Below are 24,596 nucleotides of genomic sequence, written 5' to 3'. Positions count from 1 at the left end.
TATCTATCGCTATAGCTATCTATCTATATATCTCTATCTATCTCTATATCTATCTCTCTGTATATCTATCTATCTTTCTATCTCTATATCTATATATCTATCTTTCTCTATTTATCTCTATATCTTTTCTCTGTATCTATCTCTCTCTATATCTATATCTATCTCTATATATATATATATCTATTATCTCTATATCTATATCTATTTCTCTCTATATCTCTCTCTATATCCATCTATCTATTTATCTCTATCTCTATATCTATCTCTCTGTATATCTATCTATCTTTCTATCTCTATATCTATCTCTATATCTATCTATCTATCTTTATCTATCTATTTATCTCTATCTATTATATATATATATCTCTATCTATCTATCGCTCTATCTCTATATCTATCTTTCTATCTCTACATCTATCTCTATATCTATCTTTCTATCTATCTCTATATCTATCTATATCTATATCTATCTATTATGTCTATCTATCTAGCTATCTCTATTATCTATATCTACCTATCTCTATATCTTTCTATCTTACTCTATCTCTATATCTATCTGTTATCTCTATATTTATTATCTATCTTTATCTATCTATCTCTATCTATTATCTATATTTATCTCTCTATCTATTTATCGATCTCTGTATCTATCTTTCTCTATCTCTATCTCTCTCTCTCTATCTACCGCTCTCTCTGTCTCTATCTTTATATCTATATCTATCTATTATCTCTATATCTATCTACCTATCTATCTCTATATCTATCTCTATATCTATATCTGTTTCTCTCTATATCTATCTCTATATCTCTCTCTCTATAGCTATCTATATATTATCTCTATATCTATCTATCTATATATTATCTCTATATCTATCTATCTATCTCTATATCTATCTATCTCTATATCTGTTATCTCTATATCCATATCTATCTCTATATCTATCTATCTCTATATCTATCTTTCTATCTAACACTATATCTCTATATCTATCTCTATATCTCATTATCTATCTCTATCTCTAACTCCATCTCTCTCTCTTTATCTATCTATCTATTGATCTATCCATCTATCTCTATATCTATCTCTATATCTATCTATTATATCTATCTATTATCTCTATTATCTATATCTATCTATCCATCTATCTATCTAGCTATCTCTATCTATCTATCTATCTTTCTAACTCTATATCTATCTATCTCTATACATATCTCTATATCTAGCTATTATATCTATATCTATCTCTATATCTATCTTTCTATATCTATTTGTCTCTATATCTATCTCTATATCTATTATCTCTATATCTATCTCTATATATATATCTCTATATCTATTTTTATTTATATCCATCTATCTATATATATTTATCTCTATATCTATCTATATATGTCTATATTATTATTATTATATCTGTATATCTCTATCTATTATCTATCTCTATCTATATATCTATCTATCTCTATATCTTTCTATCTATAGCTATCTAGATCTATCTATCTATCTATATTTCTTTCTATAGCTATCTTTATATCTATCTCTATCTATCTCTATGAATCTTTCTATCTATCCATTATCTACGTTCTATCCATTATCTACTATCTATCTCTATATCTATCTATTTCTACATCTATCTTTCTATCTATATCTCTCTAACTCTATATCTATATAGCATTATACCCTATGAGGGGGGCAGTATTATACCCTATGAGGGGGCAGCATTATACCCTATGAGGGGGCAGCATTATACCCTATGAGGAGGCAGCATTATACCCTATGAGGAGGGCAGCATTATTCCCTATGAGGGGGTGCATTATACCTTATGAGGAGAGCAGCATTATACCCTATGAGGGGGCAGCATTATACCCTATGAGGGGGCAGCATTATACCCTATGAGGAGGCAGCATTATACCCTATGAGGAGGGCAGCATTATTCCCTATGACGGGGTGCATTATACCCTATGAGGAGGGCAGCATTATACCCTATGAGGGGGCAGCATTATACCCTATGAGGCAGCATTATACCCTATGAGGAGGGCAGCATTATTCCCTATGAGGGGGGCAGTATTATACCCTATGAGGGGGGCAGTATTATACCCTATGAGGGGGGCAGCATTATTCCCTATGAGGGGGTGCATTATTCCCTATGAGGGGGTGCATTATACCCTATGACCTATGAGGGGGGCAGTATTATACCCTATGAGGGGGGCAGTATTATACCCTATGAGGGGGTGCATTATTCCCTATGAGGGGGGCAGTATTATACCCTATGAGGGGGCAGCATTATTCCCTATGAGGGGGTGCATTATTCCCTATGAGGGGGGCAGTATTATTCCCTATGAGGGGGGCAGTATTATACCCTATGAGGGGGGCAGTATTATACCCTATGAGGGGGGCAGTATTATACCCTATGAGGGGGTGCATTATACCCTATGAGGGGGTGCATTATTCCCTATGAGGGGGGCAGTATTATTATACCCTATGAGGGGGGCAGTATTATATTCTATGAGATGGCTGCATTATATTCTATGAGATGGCTGCATTATACTATGTGAGGGGGCTGCTTTATATTCTATGAGGGGGCTACCCCAACTCCTGCTACATAATTAAGACATGTACAACCTTATATTATACCCGGATATTAGCGTGTTTTACCGCATAATTGGTGGTCTGGTATTTAACTCTATGCAGCTACATAGTGGGCCCCAAGAATGATTTTCTCTGGTGGGCCCAAGGTGTTCCAGTCCGACGCTGTGTATATATATATACTAGCTGAAGAGCCCGGCATTGCCTGGGCATAGTAACCAACTGTGGTTAGTTATAACAAATTAAAATGATTACATTGCACATAAAAGCATTTCACATCATATATTCAACACTACAGATTTGCAACACAAATTAACTAAACGATTACCCACGTATTGATGGTATTTTATTTTCAACTCATTGAAGAACCTTCTGATAAAGAAAATGTGTATCTGTGTATCTAACCCTATCCTGTGTGATAATGTCTGCTGAGCTGTGTACCTAATCCTCTCCTGTGATACTTTCTGCTGAGCTGTGTATCTAATCCTATCGTGTGTTACTGACTGCTCAGCCGTGTATCTAATCCTATCCTGTGTGATACTGACTGCTGAGCAGTGTATCTAATCCTATCCTGTGTGATACCGTCTGCTGAGCCGTGTATCTAACCCTATCCTGTGTGATACCGTCTGCTGAGCAGTGTATCTAACCCTATCCTGTGTGATACCGTCTGCTGAGCCGTGTATCTAATCCTATCCTGTGTGATACTGACTGCTGAGCCGTGTATCTAATCCTATCCTGTGTGATACTGACTGCTGAGCCATGTGTCTAATCCTCTCCTGTGATACTGTGTGCTGAGCTGTGTATCTAATCCTATCCTGTGTGATACTGACTGCTGGAGCCATGTGTCTAATCCTCTCTTGTGTGTTACTGTGTGCTGAGCCATGTATCTAATCCTATCCTGTGTGATACTGGGCTCCCCCTGCAGTCTGTGTCAGAGGGTGGTCTGTGTTTGCACGGTAATAAATTGTGTTATTTCCAGCTTTACAGAAGGACGATAACATCATAGAAATGATAATAATAGGCAAAATTGTTTGGTGAATTGGAACACGCGGGGTTAAAATTTTGCCTCACAACATAGCCTATGACGCTCTCGGGGTCCAGACGTGTGACTGTGCAAAATTTTGTGGCTGTAGCTGCGACGGTGCAGATGCCAATCCCGGACATACACACATACATACACACACACACACACACACAGACACACACACAGACACACACACATTCAACTTTATATATTAAATATATATATGTCAGTGACACACATACACACATATATGCTCCATAAAGGTTAATAAAGGCCCTATAAGATGCTCCATAGAATAATATGCCCCATATGCTGCTCCATAAAGGTTATGGCCCCATAAGATGCTCTATAGAATATGCCCCATAAGATGCTCCATAGAATATGCCCCCATAAGATGCTCCATAGAATATGCCCCATAAGATGCTCCATGGAATATGCCCCCATAAGATGCTCCATAGAATATGCCCCCATAATATGCTCCATAGAATATGCACCCATATGATGCTCCATAGATTATGCCCCCATAAGATGCTCCATACATTATGCCCCCATAAGATGCTCTATAGAATAGGCCCCCATAAGATGCTCCATAGAATATGCCCTCATAAGATGCTCCATAGAATAGGCCCCCATAAGATGCTCCATAAGATGCTCCATAGAATATGCCCCCATAAGATGCCCCATAAGATGCTCCATAGAATATGCCCCTATAAGATGCCCCATAGAATATGCCCCCATAAGATGCTCCATAGAATAATCCCCATATGCTGCCACTGCTGCTGCTGCAAATAAAAAAATGACACACTCACCTCTCCATCATTGGGGGCCCGGTGATGGTGTCGCTGCTGGCTCAGGATCCGGCACCTGAGATATTCACCTGTCCCCATTCCCAGGCTGCTTGTCGCTGTCTGCCACATCATCTGTCAGTGACGTTCAGGCAGCAAAGGGTGCGGCATGCACTAACTACGTCACGGCGCCCTCTGACCTGAACATCACTGACAGAGGACACGGCAGGCAGCGGCGAGCAGCGTGGGAACGGGGACAGGTGAATATAGCATATACTCACCCCCCCGGCGCGTCTCTGCAGCCCCGTTCTCCCACGGTCTCCATCGCCTGCCTTCAGCGGTCACGTGATACCGCTCATTAAAGACATGAATATGCGCATATTCATGTCTTTAATGAGCGGTACCACGTGACCCCTGAAAGCAGGCCCCTGAGACTGGGACAAGCAGGGGGGCTGCAGAGACGCACCGGGGGGGCAGTATGATCTGACACCCCCCTCCCCTGCTGACCCCCTGACGTATATGACTCGCGTATAAGCCGAGAGGGGGACTTTCAGCCCAAAAAAATGGGCTGAAAATCTTGACTTATACACGAGTATATATATTTCACAGAGAGATACATAGTAGAATATCTATTAATTTGTCGGCGTCTGAAAAATCATTGCAGAAGCTGACAGGATAGGAGACATGGTTTAGTGTATGTAAACCATTGCAGAACAGTTAGATTTATAGATGTCAGTGACTAATAGTGTTAATAGTATACGTGTGTAAAATTTGGGAGCTGCAGGTATTTAATAAAAGAATATTCACGGGAAAAATTGCGTCGGCTCCCACGCAATTTTCTGCGCCAGAGAGGGAAAGCCAGTGACTGAAGGCAGATATTATCAGCCTAGAGAAGGGACCATGGTTATTGCACCCCCCGGCTAAAAAAAAATCTGCCCCCAGGCCAACCCAGAAAAGGCGCATCTGTAAGGTGTGCCAATTCCGGCACTCAGCCTCTCTCTTCCTTTTGCCCTGTAGTGGTGGCATATGGGGTAATAAGGGGTTAATGTCACCTTTGTATTGTAAGGTGACATTAAGCCTGACTTAGTAATGGAGAGGTGTCAATCAGGCACCTTTCCATTACTAATCCTAAAGTTTGTAAAGAGTTAAATATACACACACAAACGCAGAATAAAGTATTTTAATAAAATAAAAGAACACACAGTTTTGCCATCTTTATTCTTCTGCTAAATCCAAAGGAAGCCCTCGATCTCCAGTAAAAAATAAAAAAACAACAATATACCATACCTGTCCAGCATACAGTCAGTCCCAAGGCATAAATCTATATTTGGCGATTAAATAGTTTACAACCGGGAGCGGCGCTATCCTGTTGGCTTCTGCAATGATTTTTCAGAAGCCAACAAATGAATTATCTGCTATTCTGCTATGTATCTCTCTATGAAATATAAATATATATATATATATATATATATATATATATATACATATAACCGGGGGAGCGTCACTCTGTCTGAAGCCTTTATAGACTCAGACCCGGAGTGATGGATCTCCCACAGAGTGGCGAATCCCCCCAGGAGATTGTGGTATGCGTAAGCACTGAACGCATACCGCGATCTCCGCAACACCTTACCGAACCTGGTGTTGCTGTTGCCAGCGGGGTCTTGCGTCTTCAGGTGATGTCTGGAGTGGGCGTGTTGTAGCGAGTCCGGCACCACAACACGCCACGCCAGACATAAATCGGCGCCTGCGCAGTCCGCGCTTTCCGCCGCCATTTTCTTGAAGACACACTGCAGTGTGTTTTCAAGAACATGGCGGCGGAAAGCGAGGACTGCGCGGGCGCCGAGTGCGGCACCACAACACGCCCAGAACAGGACAGTGCTGGACACGGGGAAGAAAGGTGAGTATAAATGTTTTTTGTTTTTTTTTAATGTGTGCTGTTTAATAGGGGTGAGGGGGACCATTCATATCAGGATTGGGGGGTGAGGGGACCATGCATACCATGAAAGGGGGGTGAGGGGACCATGCATACCACGAAAGGGGGGTGAGGGGACCATGCATACCAGGAAAGGGGGGTGAGGGGACCATGCATATTAGGATAGGGGAGTGAGGGGACCATGCATACCAGGATTGGGGGGGTGAGAGGACCATGCATACCAGGACTAGGGGGTAAAGGGACCATGCATACCAGGATAGGGGGGTGAGGAGACCATGCATACCAGGACAGGGGGCATTGTGGGGGACCGGGGTGAGGAGGAATATAGAAGGATGGTTTCTGACTTTGTGGATTGGTGCCAGACTAACTGTCTAGAACTAAATGTAAAGAAAACCAAGGAGATGATGGTGAGTTATAGAAGGAAAAAAGATGACTACTTACCAATTACTATTGCTGGCCATGAGGTGGAGATGGTTGAGACCTACAAATATTTGGGGGTTCACCTTGACAGCAAACTTGATTGGAGGTGTCATACAGAGAAGATTCACAAGAAGGGAATGAGCAGACTGTACTTTCTGCGGAAGCTTAGGTCATTCAATGTGTGCAGTAAAATGCTGGCAATGTTCAACCAGTCCATTGTAGCAAGCACCATCTTTTTTGCTATCATTTGCTGGGGCAGTAGTGTGCGAGTGCTGACGCCAATAAGCTCAACAAACTTATCAAAATGGCAAGCGCGGCTGTTGGCCTCCATCTTGACTCTTTTGAGGAGGTAGTGGAAGATAGGATTCAAAAGAAGTGCAGCGCTATAATGAACAATAATACACACCCACTATACGGGCTGTTCTTGAATCAGAAGAGCACATTCAGCAGCCGTCTAATCCTACTAAGGTGCAAGAAGGAGAAATTCAGGAATTCTTTTGTGTATTTTGCTATGGGGATGTATAACAATTCACTAAGGGTGAAAGATGGCTATGACCTAGGGCCAGCGCACTAATGTAAAGGATCAGAGACGTGTGTACCTTTGTTTGTTACGTATTGTGGCTAGTCATGCGCAGGATCTGTGTCTAGTAATTACTCTATGTAATGCTGTTTGTAATGTAATATATTAATGCTGTTCACAATGTTTTGTTTGTAATGCTGTTGTAACGCTGCTTTGACACCATAATTTCCCTCGGGATCAATAAAGTATATTGCATCGTATCGATAGGGGGGTCAGAGGGCCATGCATACCAGGATAGGGGGGAGTGAGGACCATGCATACCATGATAGGGGGGTGAGAGGATCATGCATACCAGGATTTGGGGGTGAGAGGACCATGCATACCAGGATAGGGGTGATAGGACCATGCATACCAGGATAGGGGGGGTGAGAGGACCATGCATGCCAGGATAGGGGGGTGAGGGGACCATGCATTCCAGGATTGGGGGGTGAGAAGACCATGCATACCGGGATAGGGGGTGAGGGGACCATGCATACCAGGATTGGGGGTGAGACGACCATGCATACCAGGAAAGGGGGTGAGGGGACCATGCATACCAGGATAGGTGGGTGAGGGGACCATGCATACCAGGATTGGGGGTTGAGAGGACCATGCATTCCAGGATTGGGGGGTGAGGGCACCATGCATACCAGGATAGGGAGGTGAGAGGACCATGCATACCAGGATAGGGGGGTGAGAGGACTATGCATACCAGGATAGGGGGGTGAGGGGACCATGCATTCCAGGATTGGGGGTGAGGGAACCATGCATACCAGGATAGGTGGGTGAGGGGACCATGCATACCAGGAAAGGGGGGTGAGGGGACCATGCATACCAGGATAGGGGGGTGGAGGGACCATGCATACCAGGATAGGGGGGTGAGAGGACTATGCATACCAGGATTGGGGGGGTGAGAGGACCATGCATATCAGGATAGGGGGGTAATAGGACCATGCATACCAGGATAGGGGGGAGAGGACCATGTATACCAGGATAGGGGGGTGAGGGGACCATGCATACCAGGATAGGTGGGTGAGGGGACCATGCATACCAGGATTGGGGGGTGAGAGGACCATGCATACCAGGATTGGGGGGTGAGGGCACCATGCATACCACGATAGGGATGAGGGGGTACCATGCATACCACAATAGGGATGAGGGGGTGCCATGCATACCAGGATTGGGGGGTGAGAGGACCATGCATACCAGGATTGGGGGGTGAGGGCACCATGCATACCACGATAGGGATGAGGGGGTACCATGCATACCACAATAGGGATGAGGGGGTGCCATGCATACCAGGATTGGGGGGTGAGAGGACCATGCATACCAGGATTGGGGGGTGAGGGCACCATGCATACCACGATAGGGATGAGGGGGTACCATGCATACCACAACAGGGATAAGGGGGTACCATGCATACCAGGATTGGGGGGTGAAGGTACCATACATACCAGGATAGAGATGAGGGGTGCAGCACATACCAGGATGGGAGACCATATACCAATAAAAATGCCCGCCACCCGGGCGTAGAACGGGTTCATAGCTAGTATATATATGTGTGTGTGTGGTCTCCCTCGCCTGAGCTGGAAATTGTATATAAGGCTTCTCCAGAGAGGTGTTCCACTGGTTGGGCCTGGTCCTTTTGTCTGCCCTTATTCATACACTGAGGTCAATCATGAAACATGGTAAGGTTTTTAATATTAGACAGTGTAGGACTGTCCCGATCAGAGTTACCTGAGGGGTGTATGTGCTTCTTTATTGGCTTAGAACATTATTATATAGTTTTGGCATATATACTATTATTGATGCATGGTGTTATGATTATATGTAAATTTTATTGAACATATTTTTATCTTGTTTTGTTTCAGCTTTTTTTCCTTGTTGGTGTCTGTTTGAGATGGACTGGGATACAAGAGAGGCAGCTTGGAGGGCGCAGTCCTCGGATATTTTCTCTTCCACCCATGTCAGTACACCCAGTTCGGAGTTTACTAGGGTCACTTCAGAATTGACAGCAGCACATAAATTGGGAATTAGACTGTGATGGAACACTCGGTCTTTGGAGGAATATATTAAGTCCAACATTGTGCCGCGAGGGTTGAGGGTGGCCATCTATCCAGCATGGGAACCCTCCCCTGATTTTCGTGCCACTTGGGAGCAGGGGCTCCTACGATGTTCAAGCATTATCATGAATATGCTTTTGGAACATGACAGGGAGTTATTAGTGTCAGTTAAGAAGCAAATCAAGGAATTGGATGTTAAACTGAGTGTGTTTGATGAGGTGACTCAGATACAGCCCTTTAAAAACAATTTAAAGGAAACTCTGGATAGGTATGATAGGGAGATCACCCAAAAGAAAAAATCTAAGTTTCAGAGGGATCGTAGAGATTTTGAGGATAAAAAGGCATTTTTATGGAAACATAAGGGTAATACCAGGCATGGGGCCACTATGAATAGGGCTCCGGATAGATCAGTGGAAGTGACTCGCAAACCGGACCGAGGCCGATACCGGACCAGAAGGGGCCGTCGCAAGCGGCAGGACATTTACGAGAAATACTCGCTTCAGGGGACGCAAGCCCCCGCAGTACAATCAATACAGGAACTTCCGCAAGTAAAGGAGCAGGATGTCGTGGGGGATGGGATCACGGACACACAGGTACAGGATAATATGTTACAGATTATTAATTTATCCCATTATGATCTCTCACCTTTAGAAATTTCTGTGCTTCAGAGGGGGTTGACCTTTGCTCCTGTTAAGGATATGGATAAGTTTACCCTGGTCAAGGACCTTTATATCTTTTGTAGGCAATTGGTGCTTCAGGTACTACACAATAAACCACGGGTGACCGATGGCATGGATCAGACGGACCGTCAGGTGCTACAGGACCTATTGGATCTTTTACAAGAGGATTCGAATACTGGTAAAAATCGTTTTCCTTATAAAAATAAATCAATGGTAGCTCCACCTTTTGCCCTGGTTCCATCTATCAGGGGTTTTTTTGAACTTGTTAAAAAAGATTTTTTGGCCATCCCTGCTAGGTCACGGCATATGGATAACTTGCATGCTGGGGAAAGATCAGCCCTGGATAGCCTGAGATCTAATAAATCATTTGTGATTAAGGAGGCTGATAAGGGCAGAAACATAGTTTTGTGGCCACATGAATTGTACCAGGAGGAAGCACATCGTCAACTGGATAATGGTCGTTTCTATAAAAAATTGCCGTCGGATCCTACGGGACCCTTCTCAATTAAACTTGGGAGGTTATTGGACAGGGCACTTGAATTGGGGATTATTAATAAAAAGGAGATGGAATTTCTGTGGGTGGAGCACCCCATAACACCCACTTTTTACATGTTGCCCAAGGTCCATAAAGATCTTGTGAGGCCGCCGGGCAGATCTATTGTTGCCAGCATAGGGAGCTTATGTGAAAAGGCGTCAATTTATGTGGACTATTTTCTGCAGCCCATAGTGAAGGATTTACCATCCTACATTCAGGATATCTCCCATTTCATCAGGAAGTGCCGGGATGTAGTTCTACCGTTCGGGGCTTTGCTGGTTACCTGTGATGTGGAATCACTGTATTCCAACATTGACCATTCTGATGGTATTACAGCGGTTCTGCACTTTCTTGATCAGGTAATACAATCTGATAGAATGCATGATTCCTTTATTGTGGATCTGTTAGGGTTCATTATGAAGCATAACTTCTTTATTTTTGACAGATCTTACTATCTCCAGACCTCCGGTGTGGCCATGGGGGCCAGATGTGCCCCGGCACTGGCGAATTTGTTTCTTGGCTGGTGGGAGGTCACTCGGGTTTACCAAATAGAATTGTTTAAGGATAAGGTGCGGCATTGGTCGCGCTTTATCGACGACATTTTTTTTCATTTGGACTGGCACAGCAGAGGAATGTGATTTTTTTTTTTTTTTTTTTTTTTTTATGGAGTCATTGAATTCCAATCCGTATAATATTGTATTGACCTATACTGTGTCCTCTATTTCAGTCACCTTTTTGGACCTCATGGTTTCCAATGTGAATGGGGGTATTGCTACGCGATTGTTCAAAAAACCCACGGCCACTAATAGTCTGTTGGACTATACAAGCTTTCATCCAGCTCATACCAGAAATGGAATTCCCATGGGGCAATTCTTAAGAACACGAAAAAATTGCACATCGGATGATGTGTTCCGTGAGGAGGCTTTATGCCTTACGAAGCGCTTTAAGAAGAGAAATTATCCTAAGGGTAGCATTTCGCGAGCATACCAACGAGCAAGCGGATGTACACAGGATTCGCTTTTGGCTACACGAGTTAGGACGCAGGACTCGGGGCCCCGGTTCATCACACAATACAACAGTCAATGGTCACAGGTGAGAGAAGTACTTGGGAGGCATTGGGGCATTCTTACAACGGACTTACAGACAGCTACCCTTGTGCCGGAGCGGCCTTGCATAACAGCAAGAAGGGCCCCAAATTTTAGAGACATCTTAACTAAGAGTCACTATATGAGACCAACCATTGGGCTGGATAGGGGAATGACGCTTAGGGGTTCCTTCGCATGTGGCGACTGTAATGTATGCCCCTATATGTTGCCCACTAGAGATTACTTTGTTAATCCAGGGGATGGTACTAGGCATAGGCTAAGGTCATACATTAATTGTAAAACTAGTTGTGTGATCTATGCGTTAATCTGTCCATGTCATCAGGTTTATATTGGACAAACCTCCCAGGAGCTACGTCGAAGGATACAGAAACATTTGTCAACTATTCACTTGGCGCGAGTCGATCAGGCCAAGGGCAAGGCCTTGACGTCTGTGGCAACCCATTTTTTGACCCACCACACTGGTAAGGTTACCAATGCCAGGGTGGTGGGATTGGAGAAAATATCAGTGTCCATTAGGGGGGGCTCGCCTAGGAAATAATTACTACAATTGGAGTCACGATGGATTTTTAGTTTGAACTCATTAAGTCCAGGAGGCTTAAATGAAGAGCTTCTATTTACGGGGTTCTTAGGCTGAATACTTACCATGTTCCTCATTCTCCTTTTTCTTCCTTAGGTGATTGCCCTCTTTGAAAATCACCACCAACAGGAATTATGGCCATTTTGTGATCTTATTGGACTCATGCCAAGGATGTATCTTGTTTCGGCTTCATCTTTGCTGTTCATAAAGTTAATAAAGCCCGGCATATTTGACTTGAACTATTGGATGTACGGGGTATTCGTCTTATGGCATTTTCGGATGTACAGACTAATAAAAATCAAAAGATGATCCTCTGGGGTATTTTCGTCTGGATTGATGTGTATTATTGTCATCTAAGGTTCTTTAGGGACTATAGTGGTACTGGTCAATTAAATGACTTTATACATCCTCAAACTCTATCCCTGGGTAGACTACCCATTTTTGATCTTACTTTATTTGTATGGCAGGTTTTCAGGCATTGGGCTCATGGGGACCGTTTTCAAGGGTGCCGCATTGATGCTATTGGATATTGGAGTGGCCAAAACTAGGAAAAATGTATGGTTGGTTTATATGAGGATTGAGGTCATCATCTCTGGTGGGGTATACTTAACCAGGTTGGATATCCTCATTTGGAATCTTCATCTATTGTTGGGTATCTTTATATATGCATATTGGGCCCCCATGTTCTTTGGGGGAAGGCATGTATTATTTAATGGCTGATTCATGGTGTCAATTATGGAACCATGGCATATTCGATGCCTATTAACACTTTATTATTAAATTTGCATATTATTGTATTCATATAACCCAATAGATGTTGTGGTATAGTGTATTTAATAGAGGGTATGCTGAGCTTGACTTTTATTAATGAACTATCCATATCAGTGGCATCTTTGTATAACAATTTATGCCTTATCCTGATAGCTTTTGATATTTGGGGGACCATTTAACCCTATGGATGTTTCGTTTTAACCCCATTCTTCAGGTTGAGGGCCTTCTCAACCTTTCCCTTGATCCAGGTCCATTCTCTCATGTTATGGTTTCATAACACGTTTTAGATCCCCCCCCGCTGAGCCTCTGATATCTATTTATAGAGTTTATATCTTTTCGGACATTACTGACTAAAATAGATTATGACGTGTGATTAGGGTTATAAATTGCCCCCTTTTTTTCACACTATTCAATATGTCATGTTTACTTCATCTTCATTTATGTGTTTTGTCCGGTGTTGCTTCTCTCTTGTATATGTTTGTATTGTGTTTGTTTGTTATATGTACCATGCTCCCGGGAGCGGCGCGCGCTTTATTCCATGGTTGGTGTATACGCAAATACTAAGTAACCTCTGGCTTTAAGGCATCCTATGTAGATTGGCGTGTGTCCTGTTGGACGCAGGCATGGTGACCAAGCGTTTCATAACTTAGTTATGTGCGTTCCACTGGACGCAGGCGCAGTGAAGCCACCTTATCAGGCAGAAACTGATCATACGGCGCATGTGCGGCGGCCATGTTTTTTGTCATATGACCGGGACGCCGGTCTCTATGTTGTTACCATGGTTTTTGAATGGAGGTGATTTTTTACCGGTGCGCGTGCACCCTCACCTGGACTCCAGCAAGGTATTTAAAGCACCCCGGACCGCGGTCAGTTTACTTCCCCTGACGAAGCCGCACTGGTTGCGGCGATACGCGTGGGGTATGGTCCTGGGCTGGGCGCCCACTTGTCTGTTCCTCACTATAGCTCTTAACCTCTTTGGGTGACGTATGCATTGTCTGGCTTGACTATCTTTTTGTATTACCCTATTATAGGGTGTTCTATTTATTCTGGGACATTGTCCCAGTGGCTTATTAGGGCCTACATACTTTTACCAGTCAGCAGAGATGGACGCATTTTCTATCTAACCGTTGAATAGTTAGGGCCTTCTGGTCCTCATGAGCCCAATAACAGGGAGGTTATGTATACATTGCTTTGGAGGGATTAGAGTGTTATAGGCAATTATATTATATGCATTTTGTGCGTTATATTCTATTGCCATGTTTTGTGGGATGCCTGTCATGTTTTTATCATGATTTTAGGTATAACTCTTTTGTATCAATAAACATTTCTAGTTCATTATATGGGCTCAGTGTGCGTTCTATACAGTGGTTCTTTTTCTCCTTGTCTTGATTATTAATTCCGCTGTTGCGGCACCTGTCCCCCATATATAATATGTTATATTGCACAGTTGGTGCGCCCTATCTTGTTTTTTGTATGGATCAGAGTTACCTTGTCATGGTTGGAAGACTTTTATGCTATCTTTAATCAAAAACAGGATTACTAAGGACTCTGTGTTATTTAAATGCACTTTTTGCTTTTTATTTACTTACCGTATATACTCGAGTATAAGCCGACCCGAGTATAAGCTGAGGCACCTACTTTTGCCACGAAAAACTGGGTCAGCTTATTGACTCGAGTATAGGCCGGGTATGCATTGTCCCCTCATCCCTATGTGGTATGCATAGCTCCCCTGTCCCTGTCATTGTATGTATGGCTCCCCAGTCCCTCTCCTGGTATGCATGGCTCTCCAGTCCCTATCCTGTATGCATGGCTCTCCAGTCCTCCCTCTCCTGGTATACATGGCTCCTTATCCCCTTATCATCTTGTTACACTGCATCTTGTTCTGGCTTCCAGCAGCTCTCTTCCAGCCGAGCGGTCACGTGGTACCGCTGATTAAGGTAATGAATATGCGCTCCACGCTCGGCTGGAAGAGAACTGCTGGCGCCGGCGCCCGGAATGAGATGCAGTGTCACCGACTCACTGAGGGTGCGCAGGCAGGTGAGTATGTGTGCTGGAAGCCGATGGCTGCGTCTGACAGTGTGCACTATTACCGCAGCGGCACAGATTTTAGCCACAGCCGCCGGGTCCTGGCTCTGTGACCCGCAGCTCCACTGCTCCCCCTCCCCCATGGATTCCTGTCTCTTACCCGCTGCTCTGCCGCTCCCCATTACCCGTCAGCTCCTGTCTCTTACCCGCTGCTCCCCCTCCCCGCCGGCTTTCTGGGATTGTGACTCGTGTATAAGCTGAGGGGGCGTTTTCAGCACAAAAAAATGTGAAAAACTCGCCTTATAGTATATACGGTAGTTACAGCAGGGTTTTTATTCATTTTTTCTCTTGTATGTTTTATATGTTTTATAGCCAATGTGAACATGTGTTTATGTGCTGCATGTGTACCAACTCAAGTCAAGCTCAAATTTTGTGTTTTTTTCTTTGTATTTTTGCAATCTGTGCAAGCCGGGGTGTGGCCTCCCTCTCCTGAGCTGGAAATTGTATATAAAGTTTCCCCAGACTGGTATCCACTGGTTGGGCCCAGTCCTTTTGTCTGACCTTATTCACACACTGAGATCAACCATGACACATGGTAAGGTTTTTAATATTAGACATTGTAGGACCTCCCCGATTAGAGTCACCTTGTCGTGGTGGGACGGCTTTTATGCTATTTTTGATCAAAAGCATTATTACTAAGAACTCTGTGTTACTTAAATGCACATTTTGCTTTTTATTTACTTAGTTTACAGCAGGGTTTTTGCTCATTTTTTCTCTGGTAGGTTTCATATGCTACACTTGTAGTACAGTATACAGAGCTGACACTTCATCCGTCCTAGCTCGCTGGCACATACATTATTACCTGGTTATGCTTCTGCTGGTCCCTTGTCTTTGTATCCAATATGTGGTATGGACCCTCAGACTCCTTGTTAAGGTAATAGACCAGTCTTGAAGGCAGTGTGATTTCTTTGTGCATTTCCTTGCTCTGGTTGTGATTAGTGCTTTCCCTACTGCTGCTGTTATGCTGTGATGCCTGCTCTTCGTCTGCCAATGTGCCAGCCGTGCCTCCTGCAGTCTCATTGCAGTGTGGAGCTTTTGGAGAGAGAAAAAAAAATATTTTACTGCATTCAGTCATGGTCTCATAGGAGACTATACAGAGTTCAACAAAAATGCGAGTCATGCATCGTAAAATGAACACTTCTTAGCTCCACTATATAATTGACATCTGCATTTTAGTTACTTAGGAAGATACGTTTATTTTATGATGGCAAAAATGGAAATATGAAATTGGAAATGTTCTAGTTATAGGAAACTGTAAAAGTCACGCCAGCCTTAATCTGGTTGGATTTGTCAGACCAGGATCAAAGTCTCCAAAATCAGAATTTTACCAACGTAAGTTTGTAGTCTGTCTGTAGGGTCAGTTTTTGGGTCTATGCCAAGTAACAATCCCTATCACATATCCACTCGCTGTTTGGGAGTGTATTTCCCAGCCTTTTGCTAAGGTTTTCTAGTTTCAGGGCTTATCATACACCACATAAAATGTTAGGCTAGTTTCACACTGCATGTTATTCCAGACTTATTTGCTATTTCTGTCATGAGGAGAGGCCTAGAAAGATGAGATACAGATGGAACTCACAACTGAGTTATTGAGTATGGTGAAGGAAACTGGCCCATTGAAGTCTGCAGTTTTGGACTGTTGTTGACCCTTTTACCAGCGTTATATGTTTTTTTTTTAGGTCAGACTATGCTAAAAGACATAGGCCTGGATTCATAAAGACAAGTGCTGTTCATGCCAGTCTTGATGAGAGGGCATGATTTATTTAGCACGTGCCTCATAATGAATCATGAGTGTCAGAGAAGAGGCATGTGCCTATGTGTGCCTCACCACAAATACTGACAATTCCATGGTATTTTACAGTCACAGAACAATCCTTTTTAATGATTGTTCTGTGCCGACAGAATATTATTTTGTCTGTCTAAGGAAAGCCAGTAAACGCCCGCAGATCAGCCTGTATATAGCAGATCAGTAGTGATTTACCAGACCGGAATGTCTCGTCTAAAATGGCTATAATGGTGTGCAGTAAACTGATGAACAGGAATTTATTTCGCATACATGAAACTCTTCTTTTTCAACTGTAAGATCTCTAGACTTATCCTCCCATCAGCCAAAGATCAGACAAATCAACCAGGAGTCACAATGAGAAACCTCATTCACTTCCGGATGACCTTTTATCATCTTCTCCAAGTCTATCATGGACAATCTCTTTAGGATGGTCTTTAGCAGCTAACTTGTTATTACCACTCCAACGCATTATTAAGATTTGTTTTGTTTTTTGTCTGCTCACTTGTTTGCCCATCAAATGTGCAGCGAACAGTTTACCATCTGTTTATCAACATGAAAACTTGGGATGAGACAAATGCAAACTACGTTATATTTAGCTTTAACTCTATTGTTCTATCTATAATATGAACAGTAATTCTTAATCACACTCCCATGAATACCTCTCATATCAGGCACAATGGCAGATATCATGCTGAGATCAAAACTGATACTGCATTGGCTTAAAAGGAAAATCTAGATAAAACGATCTTGATATGACGAAGACATGTGAAAAGATTTTATAGCATGCATAAATCCCTAAAGCTTGGAGATTTTTGCTAATAAATATCTGTAACAGCAAGTAGTCCAGAGTATAAGTCACTTACAGAAGTGACGGTTACATACTCCTGCCATTAGACAATCATTTTACATTTCATTCAGCAGAGCAATTTTGCCAGAATTCTGGTGTAAATTGCTTTGCACATCTGAAAAATTTTGCCACAACTCGGGAGTTGTGCAAAAATTTAGCAATTTTTGGCATTTTTGTATCAGATTCTTCTAGCTCTGCCAAAATGGGTATAGCTGGGGCATGATGGAGGCACAGATAGGGCATGATGCCACAGCTCATGTAATTCATAACGGGCTTTGGTGTTTCTTAGGCTGGGTTCACATAGCTTTATGGCAGTCCGTTCAACGCATGCGTTAAACTGACTGCGCTAACGCTAATCTTTTTTCTGTTTTTTTTTTCAATCGCATTAGTGCAGCTGCTCCATCTGCGCTAGCCGTGACGGACCCTCGAACGCTGGAGACTGCATCCGAGGGTCCATCACAGCATGACGGCACAACGCTACGTTATGGCAGTCTATGGGTGCGTTAACGGATGCGTTACATCGCGTTAATGACGCTTTGTAACGCAATCCTTTAAACGGACTGCCATAATGCAATGTGAACCCAGCCTTATGCCACAAATCTTACTCTAAGACTTCTGGCGAGACACAAGGAGGCACATGCCATTCCTGGAACAAACGGAGCCTAATTATGTGTTTTAACCCCTTCCTGACATCCGACGTACTATCCCGTCCATGGGACCCAGGCCCCTATGCCCATGGACAGGATAGTATGTCTACCGCGATCAGCGGCGCCCACGTGGTGATCAGCGATCTGTCACAGGGCAGTGATGTCCCACCTGGGACTATGTAATAAAGTAAAAAAAAAATGAAAAAAAATGTAAAAATAATTTTAAAAAAATCGCCAAATAAATTAGTAAAAAAAAAAAAATATATTCCCCAATAAATTCATTTTTTGAAAATAAAAAAAACCCAAAACAATAAAAGTACACATATTAGGTATCGCCGCGTCCGTAACGACCCGCCCTATAAAACTGTCCCATTAGTTAACCCCTTTAGCGAACCCCTTAAAAAATAAAAATAAAAAACGAAGCAAAAAATAATGATTTATTATCATACCGCCAAACAAAAAGTGTAATAACGCGCGATCAAAAAGACGCATATAAATATCAATGGTACCGCTGAAAACGTCATCTTGTCCCGCAAAAAACGAGCTGCCACACAGCATCATCAGCGAAAAAATAAAAAAATTATAGCTCGCAGAATAAAGCGATGCAAAAATAATTATTTTTTATATAAAATAGTTTTCATTGCATAAAACCGACAAAACATAAAAAAACGACCTAAATGAGTTATCGCTGTAACCGTACTGACCCGAAGAATAAAACCGCTTTATCAATTTTACCGCACGCGGAACGGTGTAAACGCACTCCCCCAAAAGAAATTCTTGAAACGCTGGTTTTTGTTCATTCTGCGTCTCAAAAATCAGAATAAAAAGCGAACAAAAAATGTCACGTGCCCGAAAATGGTACCAATAAAAACGTCAACTTGTCCCGCAAAAAATAAGACCTCACATGACTCGGTGGTTCAAAATACGGAAAAATTATAGCTCTCAATATGTGGTGATGCAAAAACTATTTTTACAATAAATAGCGTCTTTTAGCGTGCGACAGCCGCCAAACATAAAAACTGCAATAAATAGTAAATCAAACCCCCCGTTATCACCCCCTTAGTTAGGGAAAAATAATAAAATTAAAAAAATGTATTTATTTCCATTTTTCCATTAGGGTTAGGGCTAGGGTTAGGGCTAGGGTTAGGGCTTGGGTTAGGGCTAGGGTTAGGGCTGAGATTAGGGTTAGGGGTGTGTTGGGGTTCGGGTTGGAGTTAGAATTGGGGGTTTCCACTGTTTGGGCACATCAGGGGCTCTCCAAATGCAACATTGCGTCTGATCTCAATTCCAGCCAATTCTGAGTTGAAAAAGTCATATGGTGCTCCTTCCCTTCCAAGCTCTGCCATGCGCCCAAACAGTGTTTTACCCCCACATGTAGGGTATCAGCCTACTCAGGACAAATTGCAAAACAATTTTTGGGGTCCAATTTCTCCTGTTACCCTTAGGAAAATAAAAAATTGGGGGCAAAAATATAATTTTTGTGGAAAAAAATGATTTTTTTATTTTCACATCCGAGCGTTATAAACTTCTGTGAAGCACTTGGGGGCTCAAAGTGCTCACCACACATCTAGATAAGTTCCGTGGGGGGGTCTAGTGTCCAAAATGGGGTCACTTGTGGGGAGTTTCAATAGTTTAGGTACATCAGGGGCTCTCCAAACGCACATAACACCCGCAGACCATTCCATCAAAGTCTACATTCCAAAATGGCACTGCTTCCCTTCCGAGCCCCGACGTGTGTCCATACAGTAGTTTTCTCCCACATATGGGGTGTCAGCTTACTCAGGACAAATTGGACAACAACTTTTGGGGTTCAATTTCTCCTGTTACCCTTGGGAAAATAAAAAAATTGGGGAATAATTGATCATGTTTGTGGAAAAAATACGATTTTTTTATTTTCATGCCCTGGCATTATAAACTTCTGTGAAGCCCTTGGGGGTTCAAAGTGCTCACCTCACTTCTAGATAAGTTCCTTAGGGGGTCTAGTTTTCAAAATGGGGTCATTTGTGGGGGGTTTCCACTGTTTAGGTACATCAGGTGTTTTTCAATCGCGACATGGTGTCCGATCTCAATTCCAGCCAAAAACGTCAAATGGCGCTGCTTCCCTTCCGAGCTCTGCCATGCGCCCAAATAGTGGTTTACCCCCACATGTGGGGTATCATCGTACTCAGGACAAATTGCACAATAACTTTTAGGGTGCTGTTACCCTTGGAAAAATAAGAATTGAGGGTGAAAAGATCATTTTTGTGGAAAAAATATGATTTTTTAATTGTACGGCTTTATGTTATAAACTTCTGTGAAGCCCTTGGGGGTTCAAAGTTCTCACCACACATCTAGATAAGTTCCTTGGGGGTCTAGTTTCCAAAATGGGGTCATTTGTGGGGGGTTTCCACTGTTTAGGTACATTAGGGGCTCTCCAAAGGCAACATGACACCCGCAGACCATTCCATCAATGTCTGCATTCCAAAACGTCACTACTTCCCTTCCGATCCCCAACGTGTGCCCATACAGTAGTTTTCTCCCACATATGGGGTATCAGCATACTCAGGACAAATTGGACAACAACTTTTGGGGTCCAATTTCTCCTGTTACCCTTGGGAAAATAAAAAAATGGTGACTAAAAGATCATGTTTGTGGAAAAAATACAAATTTTTTATTTTCACGCCCGGGCGTTATAAACTTCTGTGAAGCACTGGGGGGTTCAAAGTTCTCACCACACATCTAGATAAGTTCCTTAGGGGGTCTAGTTTCCAAAATGCTGTCATTTGTGGGGGGTTTCCACTGTTTAGGTACATCAGGGGTTTTCCAATCGCGACATGGTGTCCGATCTCAATTCCAGCCAAAAACGTCAAATGGCGCTGCTTCCCTTCCGAGCTCTGCCATGCGCCCAAATAGTGGTTTACCCCCACATGTGGGGTATCAGCATACTCAGGACAAATTGCACAATAACTTTTAGGGTCCTGTTACCCTTGGGAAAATAAAAATTGGGGTGAAAAGATCATTTTTGTGGAAAAAATATGATTTTTTAATTGTACCGCTGTACGTTATAAACTTCTGTAAATCCCTTGTGGGTTCAAAGTTCTCACCACATATCTAGATAAGTTCCTTGGGGGGTCTAGTTTCCAAAATGGGGTCACTTGTAGGGGTTTCCACTGTTTAGGTACATCAGGGACTCTCCAAACGTGACATGGCATCCGATCTAAATTCCAGCCAATTTTGCATTGAAAAAGTCAAACGGCGCTCCTTCCATTCTGAGCTCTGCCATGCGCCGAAACAGTCGTTCCCCCCCACAAATCAGGTATCAGCGTACTCAGGACAAATTGCACAATAACTTTTGCAGTCCAATTTCTCCTGTTACCCTTGGTAAAATAAAAAAAATTGAACCTGAAGTATTTTTTTTGTGAAAAAAGTTAGATGTTCATTTTTTTTTAAATATTCAAAAAAATTCCTGTGACGCACCTAAAGGGTTAATAAACTTCTTGAATGTGGTTTTGAGCACCTTAAGGGGTGCAGTATTTAGAATGGTGTCACTTTTGGGTATTTTCTATCATATAGACCCCTCAAAGTGGCTTCAAATGTGATGTGGTCCTAAAAATACCAGGGGAAGAGTCTTGAGGAGATCATTTGCATATTCCCAGTGCCTTCTGGGATAAGTGAAGAGTCTCCGCGAGCTCAACGATCACTGGGTTTTGGCCGTTGCAGCTGAAAAGAGGAAATCAGAAAACCAGGGGAAGAGTCTTGAGGAGATCATTTGCATATTCCCAGTGCCTTCTGGGATAAGTGAAGAGTCTCCGCGAGCTCAACGATCACTGGGTTTTGGCCGTTGCAGCTGAAAAGAGGAAATCGGAAAAACCGCGCGCCTATCGGTGCGCGAATTTTGGCTCATCTTTCATCGTTTTTAAGAAATCTCAAGATGGAAGAGGCCAGGAGCCATTTGGTGAGCTGCATTTCTTGCTACATGTTCACAGATTTACCAGTGGAAAAGCCAAACTTCACATGCCACAAATGCAAGCTTGTGTCCCTGTTGGAGGAAAAGTTGCAAAATCTCGAAGAGAGGTTAGCTACGTTCAAGATCGTTAAGGAAGGTGAAGAGTTCTTGGACAGAGCAGAATTATCTCTTCATGTTACAGAAAGAGAAGAAATTCGAAGTGCACCTGAAGAAACAGAGGAATGGAGACATGTGACCCAGAGAAGCAGGAGGATCAGGAGGCAGTCAGCACCCATACTGCTCAGGAACCAGTACCAGGCTCTCACGCAGGAAAACGATGAAGAAATACATCAGGATAAGACTTTTCCAACAAACAGCAACCTTGTACGCCTTCAGAGTCCTCCTGGATGGAGAAAGAAAAATGTTGTGAAGAAGAAACGGAGAGTGGTGGTCATGGGGGATTCCCTGTTGAGAGGAACAGAGGCCGCTATCTGCAGACCGGATATAACTTCAAGAGAAATGTGCTGTCTTCCAGGTGCAAAAATTAAAGATGTCTGACAGGATATCAGGACTATTCAGACATACAGATGACTACCCATTCCTGCTACTACATGTGGGGACAAATGACACCGCAAGAAACGACCTGGAAACCATCTGCAGAGACTTTGAAGACTTAGGCAAGAAAGTGAAAGAACTGGGAGCGCAGGTGGTCTTCTCTTCCATCCTCCCAGTGGATGGCCATGGAACAAGGAGGTGGAATAAGATTCTGCAGGTGAACAACTGGCTACGTCGATGGTGCCGTCAGCAAAGATTTGGATTTCTGGATCACGGAGTGAATTACTTATACGATGGACTACTTGCTATAGATGGGGTGCACCTTACGAAGACTGGAAAGCATGTATTTGGAAGTCGCCTTGCTACACTTGTAAGGAGAGCTTTAAACTAGAACAACATGGGAAGGGAAGCAAAAGACCAGAAAAAGCCATACACCTGACAAATGCTATTGAGAACTCTGCTATTAGAAGTGGAAAGGAAGAACAAAGACAAAAGAATCTAATTAATAAAAATATTGGAGAAAGAGAAACCAATCACAAACTAAAATGTTTCTATACTAATGCACAAAGCATGGGCAACAAACAAGGAGAATTGGAACTACTAACACAGGAAAAGAAATATGATGTCATTGGAATCACTGAAACTTGGTGGGACAATACACATGATTGGAATACAAGACTAGAAGGATACAACTTATTTGCAAGAAACAGACTTGATAAACGAGGAGGGGGTGTTGCATTGTATGTTAGAAACGCGTATATCTGCACAGAGATTGAAGCTTCAGAGACTGGGAGTTCTGTGGAAACTGTTTGGGTAAGAATACAAGGACAGAACAATGGAAAGGACACCATCGTAGGCATTTACTACAGGCCGCCTGTGCAAGCTGAAGATATGGATGAACTCTTTATGCATCAAATGGCCAAGTTCTCCAAAACATATGACATAGTTGTCATGGGAGATTTCAACTATCCAGACATTTGTTGGGAATCTCTCTCAGGCAAAACTAACAGGTCAAGGAAATTCTTATCCTCTCTTGCTGACAACTTTATCTTCCAAAAGGTAAGGGAGAAAACAAGGGGAACTGCTACCTTGGATCTAATCCTTATAAACAGGGAGGAAATGGTTGAGGAGGTAAAAGTGGCTGGGACCCTAGGAGGTAGCGACCATGCTATTTTAGAATTTTGGATAACTAGAATCATAGAATCATAGAATCGTAGAGTTGGAAGGGACCTCCTGGGCCATCTGGTCCAACCCCCTGCTCAAAGCAGGATTCGCTAAATCATCCCAGTCAGATGTCTGTCCAGCCTCTGTTTGAAGACTTCCATTGAAGGAGAACTCACCACTTCTCGTGGCAGCCTGTTCCACTCATTGATCACTCTAACTGTCAAAAAGTTTTTTCTAATATCTAATCTGTGTCTCCTCCCATTCAGTTTCATCCCATTGCTTCTAGTCTTTCCTTGTGCAAATGAGAATAAAGTTGATCCTTCTACAATGTGACAGCCCTTTAGATATTTGTAGACAGCTATTAAGTCTCCTCTCAGTCTTCTCTTTTGCAAACTAAACATTCCCAAATCCTGCAACCTTTCCTCATAAGACAGGGTTTGCAGACCGGTCACCATTCTGGTCGCTCTTTTCTGAACTTGCTCCAGTTTGTTGATGTCTTTTTTAAAATGTGGTGCCCAAAACTGGACACAATATTCCAGATGAGGTCTGA

The 24,596-nt window shown here is 42.9% G+C and overlaps 1 protein-coding gene across 9 annotated transcripts in view; it reads right to left on the bottom strand.

Annotated features, from left to right (window-relative positions):
• Nucleotides 1-24,596, bottom strand: part of ADAM23 (ADAM metallopeptidase domain 23) — an 889,186-nt gene that overhangs the window by 850,247 nt on the left and 14,343 nt on the right. For all 9 annotated transcript variants that reach the window (XM_073541893.1, XM_073541894.1, XM_073541897.1 and 6 more), the window contains exon 2: nucleotides 15,928-16,157. In XM_073541893.1, coding sequence (XP_073397994.1) covers nucleotides 15,928-16,157 — 230 coding nt within the window. The remainder of the gene's footprint in view (nucleotides 1-15,927; nucleotides 16,158-24,596) is intronic.

Source organism: Dendrobates tinctorius, unplaced genomic scaffold (assembly GCF_039654945.1).
Source record: "Dendrobates tinctorius isolate UK_male_01 unplaced genomic scaffold, ASM3965494v1 ptg000125l, whole genome shotgun sequence".
NCBI classification, from domain to species: Eukaryota; Metazoa; Chordata; class Amphibia; order Anura; family Dendrobatidae; genus Dendrobates; species Dendrobates tinctorius.
The sequence above is the reverse complement of the archived record's forward strand: the minus strand, read 5'-3'. Positions and strand labels throughout refer to the sequence as shown.